This window comes from Hetaerina americana, unplaced genomic scaffold (assembly GCF_022747635.1).
Source record: "Hetaerina americana unplaced genomic scaffold, ioHetAmer1.1.p SCAF_10, whole genome shotgun sequence".
In the NCBI taxonomy this organism is placed as follows: domain Eukaryota; kingdom Metazoa; phylum Arthropoda; class Insecta; order Odonata; family Calopterygidae; genus Hetaerina; species Hetaerina americana.
The window spans coordinates 49,486,625-49,512,622 of record NW_027286070.1 but is presented as its reverse complement, the minus strand read 5'-3'; the positions used below and the strand labels follow the sequence as shown (position 1 = coordinate 49,512,622).

The window sequence follows — 25,998 nt, the reverse complement described above, 5'->3', positions numbered from 1 at the left end:
AGGGGGGGAGGGGGTTGGGAAAGAGGAACGGGAGAAGAAAGGGTTTGCACAGTCCGCGGCGTGGCATGTGATACTGACCGCCCGCTCTGAGTGAGTGTGTTGTGAGCAAAGCACGTTAAGCCTTTCTCGGGTGTTTTTTGCCGAGGTTGGTTTTTCGGTGGAAGATAACGTCACTTCGCACACGGGAAGCAACAAAGTAAAAATAAAATTCATGTCTCGGGGACGGGAAAATATTGGGAAAAAAGAAAGCGTTCCGGTTTTGACCAATATTTGGACGAAAATCTTGAAGCATCTTTAAAGGTAGGATAATGGTCCGAAACAAAATCCAAGGAATAAAATTGCCAACATTTATGCGCAAAATTATATTTACTAACTTTGCCTTGTGCCATTTTTATATTTTACTTTTGATATATTCTCATGTGTATCAATTTCATTTTGTAATATTATTTGTTTAAATAAAATAATCGCAATCTGATGAACCATAAAAAATTTTTGCGTATTTAAAATCTCCATCCATTTGTAAATATACTGAACCCATTGCCACAAGCATCATTTACATTGTTGAAACATACTCTTTTTAAGCGTAAAATAGAATAGATATCAATGACCATCAATTACTTCATCAAAGTTGAGTAGGGTAGACATACTTTCCATTGCGGATACCTATTAAAAATTTCTAGCCGTCGAAACGCTGCGTCGCGAAAAAGTGGCTAATCCTAGTAAAAAGTACCATTATAATTTTATTAGATCGAAATTTTATTTAAATTTCGCGATTGACAATAAAATAATAGCATCAAATCAGCATGGTTTCTTTAAAGCATGTTTTATTGGTATTTGGTACTCTACTGTTTAATTTACACCTATGCTTTGGATAAACCCATATTTAAAATCGACACAATTCATAGCTCGCGCTGTTAACTGAACTCATAAACATCCAAATCACGCCAACTTCGCGTCCGTGCGAAAGGTTCGATTTGAACCCAAGACTCTGAGCGCGTAGTCCACCGTTCCTACTTTACATATGTTTTCCTTCCAGTATGTGTCGTACGCTCACATGTCACGTGACGATCTACACACAAGTGTCTCTAATGAATGCACGAGTCTCCCTTTTTTATGGCAAGGTAAACACCTAATCCACACGATGTACATATGAAGGTACACATTTTTCCAAAAGAATTATTGACGGCTCAAAAATTAATCGATTGCATTAGGTAAACAAGCCTATGAATCGCATGGCTGACTCTCGGGCATCTGTCCTAATTTAAGTCTGTAAGGTTTGCAATTTTCTAGGGAAGAGCTACGCGAACGGTACTATAATGCCTTATTCCCTCCTCCTAAACTTAAAGTTTAAGGTAGGGATTCTTATTTCACGCGCCATTGAGTCTTAAACTATGTGTACACTAGTAGCACAAGACAATTTTCCAGTTTTCGACCGGGAGATTACGAAAAGGAGTTGACAAAACATTCATGATAACCACATGAGTGCGCACACAGCGTCTGAGTAGTCAAAAGTGGGGTAAGCTTCCTGAAAGCATTCGTTGTCTCAGGCGTGACTTCATGGAATCGACTTAACATAATGAAAGGAGAAACTTTGCTCTCAACCCCCTTAACCACCTCCGGGCCAACCCCCCCCCCCTGGGTTTTTTCCCCTCTTCCACCCCCTAACCCTCACCTCAGACCGGGGAGTTGTCTCTCTTCTCGCCTTCCCCCCCCCCCAACCCACCCCCCCCAATTTGTGTGACTATATATTCTCTGTCTTCTTTACAAAATGTACCTGATGATGACGTGCCACGTCGAAACCTAGGTCGTCCGTCGAATAAATCTATGTGGAATTACAAAGTTTCTCCTTTCATTATGTTCCTGAAAGCAATGGAGTGAGAATGATTAAATTCTTTGGGCACGAGGAAGATGTTATATTTCACGAGAAATATTAAAAAAAAACAAACTTCATGACATTACCATGATACGATCAGACGAGATATAGAAATTCAAATAAAAGTTCAAAGTATCGCGAGCTGTAACGTTTTTAATAATATTTCAGAACGAAAACACTAATCTTATTGATTAGTCGTTGGAGTCGCCCAGGTATTCTTTCTCCATTACCAGCTATTGAGAAGCTTTGGCTAAGTATTGAAGCATTATTTAATTGTTATAATAAGTACATATAAATATTTAAATCAAATATGAATGGCATTTTAAAATAATTACCTTGCTTACCTGAAATGGGTAAACCTAAGTTGTTTAACAGACTATTATTCAAAATTCGTTTTTTCGAAAATAATTGTATGGCCAGGTATGCGGAATGAAAAAAGAATGAAACATCCATCGCATAGGAACAAATGGTAGGAAAAATATTTTTGAAAAGTTTTGTTTAAGGAAATAAAAAATAATGACAAGGGAATGAAGTACCTAGTTGATTATATCCTCATGGACTCGATGTATAATTATAAAATAAATAAATTCCAAGAGTTTTAGAACTATAGATATCTACCGTTTCTATAATTAGATACTCTTCACGCATCAACATCTTTTTAATAAAAGTAATAATTTGGTAAAAAGAAATAATTTGGTCTGCCATTCAACTCAGAGTGCCATAAAATCTAATATGGTACATTTTTATTGACAGGTATCGGATGAAATTTTTTCAGTTTTTTTTAATTCCTCTCGCAGACACTAATCTGCTTTCGGATCTATGAGGTGGGTACGAGGTACAATTTTCGAAAAAAAAATCAAAAGAGCATTAAAAAAAGGTTCCTTGATAGGTACTCTGAACCAGGAAACGCCCAAGGGCTTGACCCCATGTATTTGATTTAAAAAATTCTTCGGAAAACCTATCGTACACATCAGCTTCTTTTATTTTAGAATCAAAGTTCTTTCATTAAATGAAATTCCTGCGAATTTTTAATATCCAAACAACCAACAAAATTCTTCTCCCGTAAAATATATCGGCCCCAGGATTTCTCACTTCTGCACCCGAGAGCGCGGCTTTCTTCGAATGTGGAGACTGCTCAAGCCCCGATGCCTCAGTATTCAAGCCTAAATATGCGATATACGAGGCTGCATGACGCACCTGCTTCCTTTAGTCCGCATTGGATGCGTGCGTTCGATGGCACTGGATCCTTTTCGCCAGTGCTGTGGTTGATAACTGCGATGGAAGAAGCCGCTATAACAAATGAACCGGTGCCAGTGAACATAACCTGAGCTTTCCCTTGGAGTTTGAAGGGGATAGGGATGATGCGGCGGCAAATATACTGGCTTCCAACGCAGAGGGCCCAGGTTAAAACCCCGGAGATGGAAGATATTTTTCAGTGGTTCAAGAGTCGTTAAACTGCGGACCCCTTGATTAAACTGATGACCCCTGTCGATAAAAGTAGGCTTATACCGACGCCGAGTTACCCTCTTCCTTTCCCATAGATCCCTAATGGCACCAATGACCAAAATTGTCGGTCGCCACCCCTAAAACTGCAACTACTTAATATTTGATCCGCTCCGCTATCCATAGGTAGGAATTGCGAAGGTAACCAAGAACTCTCAAGTTGACAAAAGTGTTTCAGGGAAAACTAAAGACAGCACCCTGAAGACCCGGGTTCAAATCCCGGCTGTGTTGAATATTTTTCAGTGATATCTCGATCCCTACTTGAGGTGCTTTTTGGAGGGCACTTTGAGAGAGTACGCCGTCCGTCGGATGGGACGTTAAGCTGCGGATCCCTTGGCGCCTTTCGTTAAGAGTAGGCTAAGGCCGACGCCGGGTTTCTCTCCACCTTTCATCCTTTCCTGTCCATCCCTAATGGCGCAAATGACTTCAGCAGTCAGTCGCCTCCCCTAAATACTACTAATAATAAAAACAGTTAATGGGATCTATGATTAGAATATGTAATTATTATTTAAAACATTATTTTAAAGTCGATGTCCTCGTCGTCTGATTGACTTCAGCCTTGGGAGTTCGAAAAAGCTCAACTCTTTACTAAAAATGTAAAAGACGTCACGACGGTGAGTCGATATTCTCACTTACTCGGCGATGGATTACCAGTTTTTATATCATTTGACGTTGGTTTTTTACATGAATTTTAGACGCTATAGTGTTTTTCCATAACCACATGATAATTTTAAGAATGTATTAACGCCAATGAGACATAATTAGAGCTTAAGGCTGTAAGTTTTGTTGCGCCATTCATTGCTGATTCATGAATTCAAATGAAAATTCCTATTTTGACCTGGGCATTATTGGTATTATCCATTTTATAATAGGGTCATTTTCACGTTCTGAAAAATTCAATGCCAACATAAAAGACATTATTTAATACAAACATGTTAGAACAGTGTCATCCACTCTACATATAAAGAGGCCCTTTGAATGAAATTAATTAACAATAGATAACAAAACTCTTCACAAAAATGAGACCATCTTTTAAAAAATGAAGAAGTATATCTGCCATAGAATGAAGAAATCAATGGTGCTAGTACAAAATAAGAATATTTCATTTACATACATGATTTGGCAATGAATCACACAAGAAGGTCTCACTAACAGTCTTACACTTAGTCTCTCTCACTATCAATAATACATCCTTAAAATTATCCTGTGACCATGGAAAAACTTCATAACTAATAAAATTTATATTGAGATGAACGTCATATGATATGAAAACAGCTATTAGTTCGCCAAGAAAGTGAACATTGAACTCACCCTCAAGACAGATTACGTATTGCTCTTTTCATTTCCGTAGTAAAAGGAAGATAAGAATAGTTGGTAGCGGTGGTTTTTATGGGGAGCGAACAACAGCCAAGGTCATTTTCGTCATTATGGATGGATGGTAAAGGAGGAAGGATGGAGAGAAACCCGGCGTCGGCATTAGCCTATTTTTGTTGAAAGGCGTCAAGGGATCCGCAATTTAACCTCCCATCCGACGGACGTCGTACTCACTCAAAGTGCTCTCCAAACAGCACCTCAAGCAGGGTTCGGGATACCACTGAAAAATATTTGTTGTCTCCAGGATTTGACCCCGGGTCCCCTCAGTAGGAAGCCTGTACGTTAGGCACCTCGCAATCTCGATACCCATTTTATTTTATCCAAAGACAGATGGAAACAGAACTAGGTCATTGAGTGTGGAACTTAAATTCCATAGATATCCGATAAAGAAAAATGTAAGCATTCGGATTTTACGAACAATGATTTCTGAGGCAGATGCATACCGTCACCAATATCGGAGAGAATAAATTCTCGGCAACATAAGCGGAGTCCTATAGCAATAACCTACGAATTATGGGTGCATTCTCTACGGCCCGAGAGTATTGACGGGAGATTAATTAAGAGATTTTTTGAGAAATAAATATCGACTTAATTTTAAGTGGTGATTTTGAAGATAAAGATCGCTAACAAGCGACGGTTAAGCCTTGGTAGAAGTAATTGGAGACACAAAATGTGGGTGATATCGGCCGAAACTGCGAGTCACTCTTAGCTGGAACAAATAAAGTATCCCTATTTATTTTGATTGTTTTATATAAGAAATTGCCTTTACAAATATCTAAGGGTCATGAGAGATGGATTTCAAAGATTGCATTTCAGTAGGTGCGCCATTACATAAGCATAATACATTGCTGATTTATAGTGGTAATTTTGGGAATGGAGATCATTAAATTGTCAATTTCGGTGACCTCCCGTAAAGAACATCATAAGAAGACCGCTGAATACTCCAACCATCACCCCAAAACTAATTACCGTAATGGTTTTCACTCGGAAAACTACTAAAAGGCAACAAATTTATCACTCGGGCTAAAACCATTACACCAAAAAGTTCCACCACTTGTGGAACCATTTCCTCTAAATTTTAGCCACTTTCTTTTAATTACCCCGCCGCGGTGGCTGCTCAAATAATTCACCGGTTTACTTTATAAAAAGGACCCGGGATATGACAATAGGTTTTATATTTTTAGACAGCCATAATGGCCGAAAAGTGTGAAGTTTACGAGGGCAATGAAGACGGGCAAGAATTATATTACCCTGGGAAATCTGGAGTGGGAAAGAATTCCGTTCCGCTCGAGTTAATGCAGCCAGCCTCCCGTGGCACAACACACGCTCCCCACGACCGCAGAGCCTAATTGCCGGGGAGAAGTTGAGTCGGTTCCCCGCCTTTTTTTTCCATGCGCCGACTCTTCTCCCTCCCCATGAATTATATGAAGAGGGGAACGAGTGAAATCCCAGTTCTCACCGCCCCTGTTGAGTCGCTAACCCTCCGCCGGCGCCGCAGTTACGGGTCCAACCGGGAGTGCAAAGTGGGGTGTGTGGGAATCTGGTGGTGGGGTGGGAGGTGAAAGGGCGGGTTGGTCGGGAGCATTCAAGGGTCTCCCTGAGATTCCAGAAAGGGAGAGAAATAGAACACCTCCGGGAATAGGTGAACTTTTTAATGAGCTCCACCGGGTGGGGAGAGAGATGGGTAGGAAAGAAGAATCGAGCGGGATAAAGGTGGAATTGGGTGGTGAAACGGAGGTGCGACGCCCGGGGAGGAGAAGGATGGGGGATTAATAGAGTGGAATGGGTTAACCGAGAGTCACCACTGGAATGAGAAAAAACTGATCTTCTACCCCTTGAAAGAATAAGCACCCGGTGAAAAGATCGATGGAGCACGTTTCGGTTAGAGCCACAACCCTCCCGCTCCATCCCACACTTCCTCTCCCCCATTTACCCCTCCCAGATGCACCAAGGTTCCTTGCAGTTCCACCAAACCCCCCCTCCCTCCGCGCAAAAATCAGTTCAGTATCTCTACCTCCCCTCCTAAGGTAAACAAAACCACTGATAAGTGGGATTTATGACCACCACCCCATCCACCCCTCCCAGCAATACCGCCCTTTTAACTTTTCCCAGCCTACTTTCGTTTTATTGGCCGCGCTCGTCTCGGCCCCAAAAAGTTATTTTTACCCCGCTAAATGGGAGAAGAATAAACTGAGTGCATCCCACCAAGTTCTAGAGCGCCCCCTGCAGAAAGTAACCGTCGTAATTTTTCTAACTCCTTTTGTTTATGCTGCCTTTAACGACGTGGGTGGAAATACGACCACCTCCATAATATCTTTGTTGGTACTACGATGCCATTCGAAATCTCGTAGTCGGGACCATTTATCTGCCTCTAAGGTCGTGGACGACGCCACAGATATAGAAGAAGCGGCTTCAGAAAGTTTTGTCATGGTTCATTCGGATTCATGTCTGGTCGTCGATGATGACCGTGAAAAACGAAAATAGTAACGTGAACTTTTGTACTCATGGTCGACATGAAAATCAATCAGTTTGCAGATATTTAAATACTCAAGTAAAATTACATCGTTCATCACGTAGCATATCTAATTTATCTGTTTGAAATAGGAGGAAGTCATTTAATTTAACTGGCTCATTTAAAGTTAATTAAAACCCTAGAAAATCGTGTTATACCCTCAAATAAAAAATATTTATGTTTACCTCATAGCATACGTTTCGTTATCCAAGGAAATAATGAATAAGAATTGCAGAAGGGTCTGAATGAAAAGATATTCATTTTTCAGCACAGCAAAATTAAAAACTACAAAAGATATTTCAAGGGTAAAAGTATATACGATGTCTGTCCGGAAAGTATTCAGCCATGCAATATTGTGAGAAAAATAGCCTACCTAGAACAATGAGACCTTATTCTCCTTCAAAGTAGGAGCATTCTCCTTATTCTCCCTTGGGGCCTCACACCCTTAGTCTCTCTCTCATTTTTCCAAACAATCGGCAAAGTTCTTTTTCGGAAAGGTAATCAACTGCCTCGTCGCATTCTCCTTTATCTCGTCAACCGACTGTTGGGAAGACTGGGCTTTTGCTTCAGGGTCATAGCCGTGGACCCATGACTTATCTCCATTTATGACCTTCTTCAGAAAACCTGTGTCATAATTTGCGGCTTCAAACAAGTCGCCTGCAAATGTAGCACGGAATTGTTGACGTTGACGAGACAAAAGAGAATACGACAAGGCAGCAGATGACCATTGCGAAAAAGAACTTTGGCGATTGTTTGGAAAAAAGGAAGAGACGCTGGGATAAGTGTGTGAGGTTCCAAAGGAAGTACTTCGAAGAAGAATAAGGCCTCATTGCTCTAGGTAGGACATTTTGATCTTAAAATTTTGAATGCCTGGATCCTTTTCTCTGGATCCTGGAGCCTTGGACAGTTCTCGTATATTCTTAATGAAATTCGTGCAAATTATAATTGATACCTCGTGAGAGTTAAAATTATTGAATGCTTTAATTGATGTCGATCGCGAAAACCTGTGAGAAAAGAAGTTGCTTGCTAAAATAAACCTTAGCTATTTACGAGCCTATTGATGTACACGAGGCTATGATTGATTACATTATTTTATACAATTTTATTGCCCTTTTCTTGTGAAATCTAGAGCAAACATTAATTTTCTGCATTGGCCATATGTGATACCACACAAATATTTAAACTCGCTTATAAAAAAATTAATTAATGTATTCCACGATTACATATTTCAAGAGAAAACCTCAACACATGTGAAAAGATCAGTTAGGATTTTTTTAAATTTGAATAAAAGGCATATAATATCATTAGAGTTGAAAACAGATAGAGTCAGTCAAATACAGAGGCATTAATACCAATATGTTACATGGGAATCCGTTTAATTATTAATTACGAAAGGATTTAGCACAAAGAACATGGTGAAGCCGCATTTCAGCAAGAGATCACGTCAGAGGGACGGACATAGATAAAAGGACGGATTTAAATAAAATGACAAATGCCATTAAAAAACCTTTTTTGAAAGATTAATTTTAAAGATAACTAAATTAAATGCTTTGTCCAAATTTTCAAATTTAAATTAATTCCCTTATGCACATTTAAAAAAGCCAAATCCATAATTTATCATTCAATGATTTTTATTCATACTTTTATATCCGCTATATATTTATATTTTTTCTATTATTATATAATTCTCATTATATAATTAAAACTGCTTTGAACCGATGTATTTAATGAGCTGAAAAATTACGAATGATACAAAAACAAAGACTCGACATCCGCAAACTGAGACTACAATATAGTTGTCCTTGAAAGTGGATTTTCCTAATGTTTTCACACAGGTTTATCTCCGATTATGGAACACTTTAACAGCCACAAATCCTAAAAAAAGAGATTTTTCTGACACCGAAGGGCCAGCGGGGAGAGATGTGCATACCAAGTGCCTTATTGAGTGATGGAGGGCAAGGAATGGGAGTGGCCTACTCAGGTGAATCTGAGGAAGGGTCACAGGTCACCGCGGAAAACCTTTGGGCGTATACTGCCCTTCCGTTTGACCTCGACACGGCCCGCTGTCCTCTGCCGGAACGGATGAGAGTTATCAGGCAAGGCGAAAGAGAAACGCTACGCTCAAGGGAAGGATTTATAGAAGTGGACAGAAAATGGCGGATAAGTAGAGTAAAAGGAAAGGTTGGAACGAGCTAAGGATAAGAGAGGTAAAGGTGGAAGATGAAAACGAGGCAGTAGTTTTGAAAGGACCAATCAAATTGAATGAGTCAAAGTGGAATTAACCTTTCGTTATTATAATATCTTCCACAAAAATGCACACCTTTATTGACAGGGTGCCAAGCCGTGAGCTGCAATATCATAAGGAAATTTAAAGGAAATATCACAGTTATAATATTTTGCTATGTAATATTGTGCTATGTAATGTATGTACAATTTCGTATTATTATCTGTATACATTTCATTCCAAATTTGTAAAATATATTGCCAGAAAATGTGAATGTCTAATTCTTAAATGGCCTGTGAAACTCATATTATTTTAGTTTTTAATTTTACATATACAGCTTAATATTAAGTATTCTTCAAATAAACGTAAATATCAAAGGATTTCAAAATTAATTAGTTCTCATATAATTATTTCCTTTTTTTACCTCAGTGAAACTTTTTGAAAAGGAAAATTCATTACCATGTAAGAGTCACCACTCAAAGAAATTGGCTAAGATCTTTCTCAGCAAATTGATGTTAAATGCAATAAATGGATAAACTTTAACGCTGACATCCACGGTGGCTATGGACTGAGCGCATGTGAATATTAATTACGTGTAGAGGAGAAAATAGCTTCTTAAGCAGGTGGGCGTCACTTTGTTCTTTGGCTCGAGGCGGTGAAATTCCTTCATCTGCCTCTGCACATGACAGCACGTAATTTATCAAAGAAAGCACATTGTCTAAATCCTTAAAGTTTTGTCAGATAAGAATTTCCTCGACGAATATTAGAACTTTCTCTTCATCTAGATGCTTTGAATTAAATTATAGTTCTGCAGCTCAAGTATCACCAGCCCCTTACCTGAAAATGTTTTTGACTTGTACATTATGCTGTAGAGGGGCGATGAATACCTCAAAAAACCACATACGACAAAACGGGAAATGATACTATAGAATGTCAAATACGATAAAAACCTATTACTTATAAGTTTATAGAAACAATTTATTCTCAAGTTCCAGACGACACTGTAAGGTGGGGCAAGAAAAACCAAACAAGCAAATATCACACCTGAGCAGAAAATGAATAGGACGGAAGTGTATTAACTTGTATCAGATTATTGATATATGATGTGGAATTCTCCATAGACGTGTATATTAAATTAAATTTAAAATTCTTAGTATTAGAGAAACATACATTTCAATTAAACTTCCCTTATTTCACCACAAGAAATAATACCAAGGAAAACTAAGCAATTCACACGACTACAGCCATCGTTATTTGAATTCGGATTAACTGATCATTTAATCTTCCTCCAGTCCGGTCCCGTAGTTCCCAGATTAGAGAAAGTCGACTGCCTTAGAATGTATCTTTTATATTGAGACAACTTAGTGATTTAAACAGAAATTGGCTGGTAACAACAATTTTACCTTTTAAAATTGGTTTTGTATTTAAAGACGCAGATCAACCTGTACTAACACATTCTCCAAGTGCTTAAGTCCCCTAATGATGTGTAAATAAATACTATTAACTTGCGATTATAGCCAGTCTATGAGCATTAAATATCTTATTTATTTGTGTCGCCTAGCTGTTTTCACTATTATTAATGCCTGTAGTTTTCAAGCAAAGTACGATACTGATGTCGAAAAAAAGAGGCATTTAGGGATAAATCAGGGAATACAATCTTATCAAACACCCTGGGCTATATAAAATACCGCATTCCTGCTCATTTCCCAGGAAATGCGGAAAATGATTGAATCGATCTACAATATTCTCCAAATTGGGTTCCTTACTGTTCCATGGCAAATTTTATCTCTTAATTTCCCTATGCGTAATCCCCATAGTTAAATATCTGACTTTTCTCTATCACAATTAAAAACCCGTCAAATAAAGAACGAAAGAGTAAATTAGCTCAAGTCGGGGAAATATCAATGTTCACAAGGCTCTACTGTAGCTACATATACTGCCTCATAATTATCATAAATATCGACCATAACATACTTAATAAAGGGGAATCACAACCCATTTGGGAGGAGTCTTGACGACATGGAGGACCTTGAACCAATTTCAATAATTCCTAGCGTTGCACTAGAGGGAAAGAGACTGTGGATTGTAAGCCCACCCATGCCAAATACTTCGATGGTTAACAGTGGGACGAAAAATAGTCCACGCAGAGTCCATTACAGAAAGAGGTGAGGCAGTTTCAAAGGTGTGTGCTCTAATTGCGCTGGGTGTTCAAGTCCATATGTTCCCGTTGAGTAAAACCATTGAGGTATGCATTGGCACTTCACTAAAGTTATTTTTTAAGGAAACCATGATAAACATAAATGACTTCATGGAGAATCATGATAACCTCAGAGTTAAGTGTACAATGATAGGCTTCGTGACTATCAAGGAGACAGTTATTGCCTATTGCCACCGTAGGAAAACTTTTATCTATTCAACAAAAAACCAACACATAGGAACGGGAGAAAATTATTGTAGAGAATAAGAAAACCTCATATGTTTAAATATATGAACATGGAAGGTAAGAACGATAAGTAAGGACAATTTATAAAACACTTTAATGGAAACAGAGAAATAAAGTTTATATTGTTATGGTACAAGTGTAGAAAATGAGACGGAAAAATGGATGGGTAATTTCTCGATTATTGCTGCAGCAAGATAAAATACGTTGGAGTCTCTTAGCAGAGGACATTCCACAGAATTGAATAATAATTTTTTGAACTTCACAGAAATAACATATCACGGTACAACCGTATGCATAACATAAGTGACGTCTTAATGGCAGCACTCAAATATGTTGAAACCGGTGATCTCACAAATAAATAATTTTACTAATATCGGCAAAGTTTTAATTAAAACTATAGATGAGATTTTACAGAATTGAATATGCCATCGCATATACTTTTTTAGTGAATATTGGTGAAAGAAAACGGTGGATAATGATGGGGAATCGGAACGCTGTGGTTTACGAAGAGGGGAAGGGGAGTGTGGTTAGGAACAAAGAATGGCCCTGGTGGAAAAACAATCGCGATACGCGGGAAAAGTGTTTAATAGTAAGTAACCCTTGGTTCAAACGCCGGCACTGGAGCATAAGAAAAAAAATAATACGATAAATAACATACGAAGGCTGAACTTTTTAGAGGATACAGGGGATAAAAAATAGTTAAATATCTTGATTGGCTAGAGAGAGGTGAGAAATAACCGAGGAATCAGTGTAGAGAAAAAGTGTCCATTTGGGAGGAGGTCCTTCAGTGTTTCATAAAACTGTGGAATTATTTTCGGGAAAAGCCCAATTTATATCTCTAATTAGTAAAAAAAACTTACAATTAAAGTAATAAAAGTAGCAGAAGTTTTTCTTCTCCAACTGACAGAAATTTAAAAAGTATTTTAGTTATATGCCAAATTGTGTTGCGCTTTTGATAAAAAACATCCAACGGAAATACATATTTTTCTCTGGCTACAGCTTCATCTTGATAAAGGACTTTTAAAATAAAAATACTACCCATTATTCAATGCAATAAACTCAAACATTTTATCCAATCGCAATTAAAAAATACAATTATTTCATATTTATGTTTCAAATCAGGCCTTGAGTCGTGTATTTAAAAGGAAGAGCAAGAAAGGGCATGTTATCTAACTTAGCATTCTGACGAGAATCTTATCTTACTGATCTCATGCGCTGGAAACCATCGTAGAACGTGAATACTGTTTCCATGCGATGATCCAAAGTATATCGTGACAAAATGATCAGATTCATCAGAAAAACCCATTCCGATAACTGCGTAAGTTACTCCTGAAAATCAGTATTGTATCGAAATATAAATGCTAATTCATATCATTCACTTATATTCTCAATGTAGTACTCATTACTTCATAGGGCGTTTCAACTAACAAGGGCATCCCATTATTGCATAATGATTCCACGACACACGTATAATATTAACGGGTGCGGTCGTCGGCTCACCCAATACTGAGAGTGCCACACCTTTATCCAAGAATAGTCCATGTAAACACAGGAAATAACAATTAGCAAGCCCTCAAAAGGAAAGAGATAGTGGAGTAAAAAAAGGTATCAAGGACAACAGAATGGCAACCCACAAAGTATGGTAAATTAACAGAACGAAGGGGATAATAAATATTATCAATCAGGATTATTAAAGCATAATAGGTCCGTGATTACATTATTTATTTAATATGAACGCCATACTCAAATTGACTCCACCGTATCTTGATTGATTTGTGAAAGGAGGGAAACGGGAATAATCAAAAAAATAGCGTGAAGGAAAACGTTATATGACGAAAACCGAGAGCACGAGATGAATTATGTGCATAAATTCTCTATCAATAGTTTATATCAAGTGGAAGAAGTAGCAGTTATTAGGATACGCGACCGACAGCAGAAGCCATTTGCGCCAGAGGGATGGGCGGCAATACTCAATACGGTAGGAGTAGAATATTTAGGGAATGCATGAAGAGTGGAGAGAAACCCGGTGTCGCCATACCGTCCCCTTGACGAAAGGCTCCAATAGGTCCACAATTATACGTCCCATACGACGGGCGACATACTTGTCTAGAATTTAGTCTCCATTGCACAGAAAAATCCGACCACCACTGGGATTCGAATCAAGGCCCTCTGGATGGGAAGCCAACCTTATAACCACCTCAACGTCCTTATCCCCCATTTCAATTCAATGGAATGGGATGGTGGGGCGGCCAACGTACTGGCTTCCCATCAGGAGGGCCTGTGTTTGAATTCTGGAGATTGCAAATATTTATCAGTGGTATTTCAATCCCTTCGTGGAGCGATGAGGGAGAGATGCTTTGTGGAGAGCATTTTGAGTGAGTGCGCCGTCCGTTGAATGGTACGTTAAACTGCAGACCCTTTGGCGACTTTCGTTAAGAGTATACTAATGCCGCCGCCGGGTTTCCCTCCACCTTTCCTCCTTTCCCATCCATCCCTCATGGCGCGAATGACCTCAGCTGTCGGTCCCCTAAAAACGACTACTACTGCCATTTCAATTCAAATTTTATTTCTGTTACTCATTTCGTTTCACATTATATAACGGATTGGATAGCACGGTCAAACAATTTAACTTCCGCATGAAGCGTTAAAACCACGGAGAGGTTCACAAAAACACATGTTGCATGATTTATGCCCAACTGATTTCTCTCAACAATATGCTCTTGATCAGATAATACCATGGAGCCTTTGAATCACTTGTGGTGCAACTGAGCGGAAACTATCCGATGAGCAGAGTCAACTTCGTTGAATTACCTTTAAAACCCATTGGCAGATCAAACGATATACAGACAACGACGCGTTTGAACAGTTTGCGGGTATAATTGTACGCCAACCTTCGAGAGGTATCGCTCAGGAAAGACGGATGAAGTGGGCGTATGCTGGGAGAGAGTAAACGGAAAAATTACGTCGGACATGGAGGGATGGGAGTGGTGGATTGGAGGTCTGAGTAGTTGGGAAGTTAAAGAGGGCAGTGAGTGTCCGAGAGAGCGAGACGAGCTGCGCCTTAGTGGGTCGCGAGTGGCGGAGGGATGTGGGGCGGATTCCCCCGCGGAAGTTGTCCAACGCTCACTCAAATGCGGGAGAAAAACAAAACGAAAGTCAGGGAAGATCGGTTGGCAGGGAGGGAGGAAGTGAGGGAGGGAGGGAGGGAGGGAAGTTGTAGGGGGTATGCTATTTTTCGCTCATAATATGGCCGCTTCGACTATCTCGACTGCGATTGCGTAAGTCCGTTCGTTAGAACTCCATTTAACGAGAAGGACTGAAAGGGAAAGTTATGACAAATATTAAGGTTGACGGGTGGCCAATCACTCAATCAACAATAGGCTTGGATGTTTAGACATGCGAAAATCTCATTTCAACTGGTGGCATTAGCGAAGGCCTTTCTCGCAGCAGATCGATGGGAAGGGCGAATCCTCGTTTAATTCGTTATCAGGCTTTCTCTAGAAACTACACTCCAAGGGTGCGTAAATTTATGAAGGTTCAGTTTAAATATCAGTCAATTCATTCATGGAAAATCCAGCCTGGAAAGAGTATTTAAATTTAAATGTTAATATTTGAATCGAGGTGAATATTTGAAATAGAGGTGGGGGTTACTCCCGACAGTAAACGAAATCTATTAGCACGAACTGAACAAATAGAAACAAATGAAATAAATCAGATAAGAATGCAAGTAGTTAGGTAACAAAAATATAAAAGGGCAAACAGATAAGTACAAGGTGATTTTATCTCAGGAATACCGTAAGGTCAAAAAGAAATTGCAAGGGGAAAAGTTCACTAGATTACATAAAGACAACACTCATTTGAACAATAAAATAGTAATAAACTGAAAAATTAGAGGAGTGCATCGCCAAATCAACCTCTAATTGTTACATTGCCAAGAAGTATGATTATGCATTTCAAATATAAAGTTAAGAGTGAAAAGTATGAAAAGTGGAATGTTCGCATTGGGTGTGGTCGGCTGACATTTTGTTGACTGTACTTTGTTGGAACCTTTGCTAAGCATCTGCAAATCAATCTAATCAAATTTTCAAAATGTACGTATGGAACGCCATCCAGATTAGCATCCTCGATCAGAATTATTTGGACTGGGAATAAGATTAATGAAAATATAAAAATACCAAATACCAGAACCTCACTTTTCGTTAAAACAAATTAAATAAAGCTTCAAAGCGCTCATTCTTCATGACATTGGAATAAAATCCCCTCCACTGATGAAATCAATCGTTAACATTAATTATTGTAACATTTCTGTTCCAGCTTCATCTCTAATCGTACCCATGAGCTACTCTGACATCTATAAATGCGCCACATTTTTTCGGATTATTTGGTCCTAGCAAGTTTCTCGAACGTAACAACCGTCGTAATTATCTGGAAACTCAGCTCACCGGGCCGCAGATTTGTTCATTCAATATTTTCCCTTTGACCTTTCCCCTCCCTTATTTCCTCACCTGATGTCCTCCCCTCCCCTACTTCCTCTCTCTAGCCCCTCTCCCTTCGTTAACTCCATATTTCTCCTTTCCACGCGAGCCTTGCATCCGCGTTTTGAGTGTTAAGTCCCAGGGAATCAACGGCTTACAAAGATGCTTTGCCGCGAGATAGCAGAATCGAATTAATAATGAACTTTGTGAAATATAATCCTTTCGGTAAGGGTTAAGGTGAGTGCTGGGTGTAAGAATCCGATGAAACACTGGATAGCAGTAAGTGGTGAACTTTCTTTAAGACGTATTCATAAGCCATTAACTTCCAGGTAATTAACAGATAAATCCAGGCTTGGTTTGATATCCGAAATGTGTAGCATAGAATACTTTTTGCTCACCACCATAAAAAGTGAACGAATAAACATTATGATTTTGTTCACCCTCGCCGAGTACACTTTTTTTATGCGAAATGCGATGTGTTCTATGTGTGAAACCCTATGACAGCGATTAACTACCCAATTTAACTATCTAGGACAGACTATAACGAAGCGAATTTGATGTAAGTGTAAAATTATCAAAAACCAGAATGATCAATCTATTCATAAAGATAGTTTGGAGGATGGGCGCAAAGATCGCTTCGTACCAAAATCTATGGAGTAAAATTCAAACATACGTCATAGGGACAATTATACTTTTATGTGCATCCTGCATTTTTTCGAGCAAAAATATAAATAAGATTCTAATTTTCATTTGAACCTACTTTTTAAAACTCGTAACAGGAATCATTCGTTAGACAATAGTATACAGCGATTAAGTTGATTGATTGACTGTTATTACGCTCGAGTTTTTTTATTGGTACTATTTCATTTTACATTCGTAGATTATATATAAATGAGGACATAAATATCGAACCTGATTGAACGATTTCACATAAAAAATGGAAATTATCCTATTTTTGAGAGAGTTGAATTTGCATGTATTTTTTTATGAAATGAGGCATATTTATATACTGGTCTCTTCTATTTTTCATTCTCTCATTGACTCATTATAAATAAGACTATAGTCTACCTACCTTTACATCGACCTAGACAATACCAACAGTGTAGCTGATAATGATAAGAATGAAACGTATACAATGTTTTAGACCAAAAAAATTCTTTGCATTTTCACTTCGAAGGATTTCTTCATTTTTACCTCTTATCAATAGAAAAAAACCAAGGAGATGCTTCTTTTGAATTATTAAAGAAGAAATATTTTTTAACGTAGTGAGAGAATTTTAATGGGTCAGGATTAATTATACCATTTGCGAGTAATGATTGACGCCAAAAGTAATAAAAGTGTCACCTCCCACCACAATTGCTGCAAAATTTATAGATAACACCAGAAATTTTAGAAGATGAAAGAAGATTAGGCACCTCTAATGAGTATTTATTAATCCGAAGACTGGCTGGCTGCTGCTCTCACATCTAATCACTTTCCAAGAAGAGTTTTATAAGCGTAGTTGTACTTTATTAAACTTATATTTATGTGTAAATTTTAACGAAGAATAATCAAAAGACAATAACTGTCAGTTTGTTAGCGACATGTTCTTTTTTATCCTTCGCAGATTATATTACGGCCATATGAAACCTTGAATTTATATTAGCAAAAACATCATCCTCTGTGGGAGATGGAGATCACGTTCCATCATTAAAAGAAGACGATACGGTGCCTCTCAAAACCCTCTTTTAACGGAACTCTGTTGGAACGGTAATGGAGGGCGTTCTCCTTCACTCGGGGTTCTTCAAATCCACGGAATCCGCATGAGCTTCAGATACAGATTGGACTGAGCATCTACGTCCATTATGTTGGAAAGATGCGTAGGGAAAATAAACATGTAAAAAATATTGTAACGTTGCTTTTAATTTAGATATTAGCCCAAAAATAATCTTAACGCGAGTAAATGCATTTAATAAATCGAGAAACCTGAAGGACTAATCATTATTTTCAAATAACTAGGCGAAATATTTAAAATACTCTATCTTCAGATTAATTAAATATTATTCTCGTGATGAGTGGCAATATGTTACAGTGCTGAATACTTGCTGAATAGTGCTGAAGACACGACAAGGGTACTTCCTGTATCTGTGCCAACGCTTAACTCCGGGAACTATGTGGGGTATAAGTATTGTGATAATTCAAACTCCTAATTTAGCTTTCATGCTAAGGGAAAAAACAAAAATTACCCCTTGTAGAAGAATGCTCCTACGAGCGGAGGCGACCTGATAGTGATGCGGGAAGTTAAATATACTGCACTTAGGTATGTAGTCCATAAGGAAGGGCTCAAAATATCAAGCAAATAAAATTAGAACTTGGTACATAGTTTCATTTATTGAAGCTTTTTTGAGCGTTTCAGAACGTTTGAAAAATAAGTAATATCGTTATTTTATAATGTATCTGAGTAATCATTATGCATCATAAATAATATTATAAACATTAAATTATTGACTTCGTATTTTTTAAATTATTCTTATTCACCCGAAAGAAAGAGAACCTTCAAATTTTGATCTGATTAAATCATCCAGCCCAGTACACTGTAACGTGGTTTTCACAAACTTATATGAGGTGAGATTCAAGTGCAAACTGGAAGGTTAGAAAATGCGATTATAAATAAAACCAAAACAAAATTTTAGCATTTTAACTTAACTACATCAAACTAAATAGTAATGCGATAAATTGTAGATCTTACGACGAACCAGTCAACAAATTGGAACATAAGTGAGAATAAGCAGTAAGGGCGGAGTTTGGCACCGGAATCGATGTGGATTTCATAAACCCGCAAGTACTGACACCTTTCTTTGAGTTCCGGAACTTTGCTTACAAGAATTTACTATTGGTGGGAGTTCAGGAACCACCCGTGAATCGCATTCCTGGTACCTACCGTGTTACATGAAACCGCATTGTAGAAGTATTTCAAGAAAAGTGCAAAATTTTTTCTGATGGGTTCCATAACCGCAGATTTGGAGCCCATAATGATTTTGTGGTTTCGAAGCCCTATTAAGGTTCTTAATGAACTCACCGTACCTTGTGGGTCAGCGTCCATCCACCTAGACCTTAAGCACTTAGTCAATTGGCTAATGGCGAGTGAACTTAAAAAAAAAGAATTCCAGGGAAAAAATGAGAAGGTCGGAGAAATTGATGTCAAAAAATTATACGTTGCAGAAATTCAGGTAAGTACAAAGTAGAGGGGATGTTGTCATTTCCCCTCCATTGAAAACTAAAGGTGAGGGGGAAGGAAATAGTTGTAAGAACTATAACAGGAATATGGAATCTTAGGGTAGATCCATCATGCATTAATTACACTAACGCATTCAGCAATTTTCTTTGTTCTTGGCTTATTCCTTAAGTTTATATATACCGCCCGACGTGGCGTATAAAATTCTGACAACGAATATTTTATTCAATTTGGCCCAGTTGCCGACTATTATCTTCCATCTGCTACATTATCATTACAACAATATCTATCCTGAGTTAGCTTTGTATTCTCTATTTTCAAATTTATTCGAAAAAAAGGTTTTTATAATGTTATAACAATTTTTCTTTAATGGACATCCGTGCAGTTAACTTTCTCGGTGTCACCGGAGAAGAATCTCACAGTGCACAACACCGATAAGGTATGGAAATGCATTATAGAGATAAACAATATGGACTGCCTTAAACGATAGCCATATGCCAATTTTTGAGATGTGAATCCAACATCTTTGCAAATAGCTCGCATGTAGGTATACTCACTACCTCATTTATTGATTTTCCCGAAGATATAGTGTGTGTTGCTATGTCACAACGATATGGTGTGTTAAAACATTTACGTTACACGGAAACTCTTTAGAATGATACGTTAAAACCCAAAAGGGTTCAAAACCTTTATGCAACAGCATACGGTTCAAAAAATTCCTGGCCAGGATTAAAATTTTTAACCAAGAATTTTGTGTCTTTAATTCACGAACGGGTACTGCTTTCCGGATGACCCTCGTATATGGAAATATCAACCCAAAGGACACGGATATTACATAAATTTGGTCATAATAAAGCGTTCGATACTCCATCAAGGTGTTTTTCGAAAATTTACATTCTAAACTAGGGGAGAGTTAATGGAAAAACTTTATACATTACCAATATTTTAAAAATCCATTACGATCAGCGTTCACCCTATGTTAATGAGAGGCACAAGGTAAATATAACTGCAATTCGTTTGTGGAGATGAATAAATTTATCACACATTTTTTGATCAATAAGTTTGGTTCATTTAGATTTAGACACGCTTTACAATGTAGGCGCCTACCTATTGTGAATAGCCATTAAAGAAATAGGTATGATATTGAGCCGTGGGTTACTCAATGGTCACTTTGTTAAGTCGCCTTCATCCCTGAGATAGTCGCTTGGAGTAAGATTGTAGCAACATGGCTTTTTGTTGACATCACTGCGGCCACCAAAACCGTCAAACCGGATTTCAAAATAATCGTCAATAGGAAAGGGAAGGGAGTGAATATGGGTTCACATTTTACCGGAAACTCATACAGTTTCTAAATATTCGGCTTAATTTATATTTGAAATTTATTTATTTATTTAATTCAGAACTGATAATGATAATTGACAAAAATTGAAACTCAAAATTTGTGGTCACGACAAAAAAAGAGGTCGAATTATCCAACAACTTGCTTTAAATAATTCCTTAATAAAATCTTCAATGAGAACTCATTTCTCCAAAAAAATCAAACCCGGGGCTCTGGATAATTATCCACCCCTGTGTAATGTTATCTTAATATCAAATCAAATTCTGCATGACAGGCAGCCATTTAAGTCAGGCTGTGTAAAAAACAATTGTCCAGTTTGGGCCAACATTATAATTTTTATGTTCTTAAATATATATTTATTTCGATTGATAACCTTTTCTTCGTGCTAAATGAACGAGATATAGTGCGATTACAGTGCCAATATCTGTGCTGAAGTTTGAGGGGGCCTCTAGTTAGTTAACATCCATTAAATAAGACATTTCATAAGCAAAAAAGTTTGCTAGTGATTTAATATAACTTTTGTACACAACATTAAATGCACACAACTGGAATGAATTGGCAACCCTACTTTCGAGAGCAAATATCTAGTGCCTAATGATCCAAATATGATTGAAGTCCATAGTTTTCATTCCTTTAATAGTATATGAATACTATTATCAGAGCATTTTAATTTTTTCTCTTGCCATTTTGTATAAGACCTGTTGGTAGCGCGATCACAGAATAGCTTGATGGTTTCCTGGTTGAGTCCCAAAAGGGCATAGTTTCTCTTTTGCGAGACAGTTTTCGATGATTTTACCACAAATATAGTATACGTATATGCGGTAACACATATAGTATATATGTGGTATGTTGTAACTTCAATTGCCAGGTGGTCTTACAGGAACTTCATTTAAACTATCAACCAGTTAAATAATAATCTCATTTGAATTCAAATGGAATGGAAATAAATTGGCGATAATATTTGTATTATATAATCACAACATCAACAATATTTTACTAATGCATGATTGAAGAGAAATAAAAAATCCATACCAATGTCCTTCAGCTACTCTTTCTTAAATAATTGTGCTAATAATACAAAATATGAATTATGCAAAAATATATTTATTTAAATTCCGCAGTACTAGCATTTAATCGAACGATAAGATAATAATAGCACTCCTACGATTACGTGCTTACATTTTGGTCTTCAAAGTAAGACGTTCAGGGAAAACTACTATGGCAACTGGGATACACTAAGGATTTATTACAGCATCAACTTAACGGATATAATGGCGTTTAAAACCAATTTTCATTAAATGGCTCTGTAAAAACTGCAGTTACGTAGCCCTAAAACATCGAATTAAATTACTCATTCTTTAACTCTGCTGAATATTCCCAATGGTCTTATAAGAGAATAAGTTGTCAGGAATGGAGAATTTCCGCAGTTTTCTGGTGCTCATTCTGGTTGAACGATAAGACATTTGAGACCCAAGAGGAATCAAGATATTAGTACAACTTGAAATTTATGTCTAAGTTACTTATTCCAACTCCGCGATCTCTTCTGGGAGAGCGAGCTCCTCGCTGTCTTTAGGCCTCGGTCGGCAGAGTAATTTTACCTCACCGTTACCTAACGTTTTCTCAGCGGATAAGCAGCCCTCAATAGGTCAGTGCCAATACGATAACGTCCCAATGTTCATCGTCCTTCACTTGATATTTCCATTCGTTTCATTGAAGGCCACCATCTAGAAAGCAAGTACTATCAAGGGAATGGTGAACACGTTCGTTATGTTGGCAGTCAATGGCCGAGAGGAACTCCAGTCTTCTTTTGAAGATGTAAACATCATAGCAGCTTAAGTGTTTGCCAGGAATTTAATGGCCCAGCATAAGAATTGTTTTCACCTTTCCCCAGCTTTTCGCGCACTGGTGACCGTCGACAGAGTAATGGAAGCGATGGTACAAATTTATGATCGATGGCATTGGAAAAGATGGACGAGTTCAAACAAATTTATCTAATAAGCTAATCTTTTTCTTCAAGAGGGAAAGGGGTGCCCAGGTGCGATGGGCGAGATAATACCGCCAAGTTCAGCGGACATAATGGAACACTAAGCCGTGGTGGACTCACCGAACGAAAGCAAGCCACTGTTGAGCATCGACAGCTTGATGGCATTTGGTATGGACGAAAGGGATGTGCTTCCGCCGCCGTTCTTCTTCCTCTTGGGCTTCTCCAGGTCCGCGAACCGCGTGCTCGAGTGGGAGCGATGCTTCCTGTGCGCCCCGCCACCGTGCGAGCTCGCCCCGCCGTGACCCGAGGTCCCCGCCCCACCACCGCCGGTCCCGGAGGCCCCACCGCCGCCCCCGCTCCTGCTGACCCCATCCCTGCCCCCGGCGGACGAGGCCCCAGTTCCAGACGCACCTCCCGCCCCCGTTGTGGCGCCTATCGAAGACAGCGTGCGGACACCGGACGCTTTCGGGAAAGCACCGGCCGCTTCGGGTTTGTCCTAGCGGGAGAGGGAGGCAAGGGTGGGATGGAAGGTGGTTGCGAAGGCGGGGTCAAATGGGACGGGACCCGGCACGCTCAAATGGGATGAAATCACCACCACCTCCACCCCTGGCAGAATTGTGTGTTTATCCGTGTGTCTTACTTCCCTTTCACCGCTTAAAAGTCTCGGGAAGACGCAAGTTGAGGAATTTCCGACTTTTTTCCTGGGGAAGAAGAACCGGGAGGCTTGGCCGGAGACTCGAGGTCTCGTGATTGTTTGGGTCCGCGTGGGGTGTGTACTCCGAAGCAGAATGTGTGACACGGACCCTCCGATATCATCCGCTCTCTTCCTTTCACTTCCCCGGAGATTCCACCTCCGCTCCCACCCGTTTTTCACAATCCACCTCTACAGCACCGAAAACGGTCCGCTCCTCCCGTATCGTTCCTTTCGCCCCCCCCCCCAAACGGTCGGGTGTGTGTAGTATCCCTCCTCCGTCCTCCTCAACGTGTTCCACTCCGTCTCGGGCGCCGAGACTACCTCACTCCGTTCCGGGCTGTACGCGACTGCCTTCGCCGACGATTTAAGTCTCGGCCGTGGAGCGGCACCGCACCAGCTCTCACCCACTCGCAGCTGGAGGAGGCGCCGCTCCCCTCCATTCCCCTCCCTCCCCTCCGCCCGCACCCGCATCCTCCCTCCTCTCCCGCACAGACACACACCCGAAACCTCCCAGCCTACCTTCCCCCCTCGCCCCGCCGTGACGTCACGTTCTGGCCGCACCTCATTGGAGGTCGGCTTCTCCTTTCTCTTTCCCATTCCTTTCTCTCTTTCACTCTCCCATCCTTCCCGAAGGAGAGAGAGAGAGAGATAGGAGAAACAGTGTGTGTGTGTTCGAGGGGGGGGGGGGGTTTCGAGGGGAGAAGGGCGAGAAGGGGAGTGTTCTCTCGAGAAGGAGGAGAATGGGGAGGGATTGCTCGCGGAAGGGGGGGAGTGGTATGGGGTCAGCTCGTTTAGTTAGGCCGGGATGGAAGGAGGGGAAGATTGGTGGGTGGGAGAGAAGTTTTCGTGAGGAGGGAGAGGGTCGAATGGAGGCTCCTAGCGAGGGTTTTTCGCAGGAGCGCACGTGGTGGGATACAGAGGCCGGCTCTGAGGGAATTCGCGCGTGCCAGGGGGCCGAGCGAGGCCCCTGCTGTGGGGGAAAGGTGAACGCAACCGAGGCACAAGTGCCTCCAACACTCTCTCCCCTCCCCCACCCCAAGTACCTCAGCTACGATTTTCCTCAACGGGACTAAACATGCTGTTGCCCACGCAAGGATTTTACGTTTCCCGCTCTCACATTTTACGCTTAGCGAGCGAATGAAGAATTTCGAGGGATTATTGATGCCGTGCTCAATATTTTTTTCTCCTTTCAATTGAGGGAAGATAAAAACCCAAATGTCCACTGACGACGTAGGTGAGAATTAAATGGGTGCGGACGTGATACAATGAAATGGCCGGGAACGTTTCGAGGCAATCGGGAGGAATAAAATTGATGGAGTCGAGCGTTAATTCGTGGATGCGATGGATAGCCATAGAGAAAAAAGGAAACTTTACTGGTTTTTCATATCTTCATTGGAAATCTAGTGAATATTTGCTCTTCGCTTGACGATAACACTTCGAATTCGAGACCGCTTGTCCGTCCTCATACGCGTAACTAGCTAAAGTTTTGCTTTAAAGGATATTGTCAATATCACTCTCGGTAAACTCGATGAATTGAATTTCACAGTAAAACGCTTTATCTTTAGAGCAGTGCAACACAAAATACAAATGGATGCTTCAGAAAAGAATAGCGGAACATAATGATTAATCTCTCTCTCTCTATCGGTACAAATTCCTAGTTATATTTTTAATTCTCCAAAAATAAAGGAACACATTTTTTCCTATCTTCATTGAGGTTCAAATTTCCTGAAAATTATGTTAAACGCATAGGGCGGGTATTAACCTTTCTTCATCCTTAAATCCCTAATATTCTCCTTTCCGCTTTTCCTCTCCACCCTATTGTCTTATTCGATTTTCTCCCTTCTCAATCACTGCCTCACCGTGTTCCAGATTCTAACTTGGAAATAAACAAGTTGATAACTATTTCAGAAATATTTCACTTTTCATTTAAATCGAATTAAGTAACCGATAAATCACAAAATATCGACCATAAACATGTTAAACAACCATAATCCGACAGGTAAATGCCAATTTTCGTTGTGGCCAGGATATTAGCGAGATAACAATAAATCAACATTTCAAGAGTTCTACTCTGCATTATTTCATTTTTTACATATTTAATGTTTAACTAAAAGGTATGATTTTTATATCAATCTTAAATGGACATTGTTATTTGCAATAATGATTTCCCGAGACAAGAATAATTTATTGGTAGGTAAGTTAAAATTATATAAAGAATCTCGTCCTTTAACCACCTATCTAGTTGCCACACCACTCCTATTTTCCTCATATCCTGTGAAATAAGTTTGCTTGATTCTTTTTACAATGCGACGAAATCGATCGTGACATTAAATTATTTTGGAATTGCACAACTTCATCCCGTC

At 39.3% G+C, this 25,998-nt stretch overlaps 1 protein-coding gene across 1 annotated transcript in view; it reads right to left on the bottom strand.

Moving 5' to 3' along the window:
* Ptp36E (protein tyrosine phosphatase 36E) overlaps window positions 1-23,205 on the bottom strand; it is a 309,100-nt gene extending 285,895 nt beyond the window's left edge. Inside the window, exon 1 of the mRNA XM_071598635.1 lies at window positions 23,062-23,205. Coding sequence (XP_071454736.1) covers window positions 23,062-23,089 — 28 coding nt within the window. The 5' untranslated portion in view covers window positions 23,090-23,205. The remainder of the gene's footprint in view (window positions 1-23,061) is intronic.
* Between the last annotated feature and the right edge of the window lie 2,793 nt (window positions 23,206-25,998).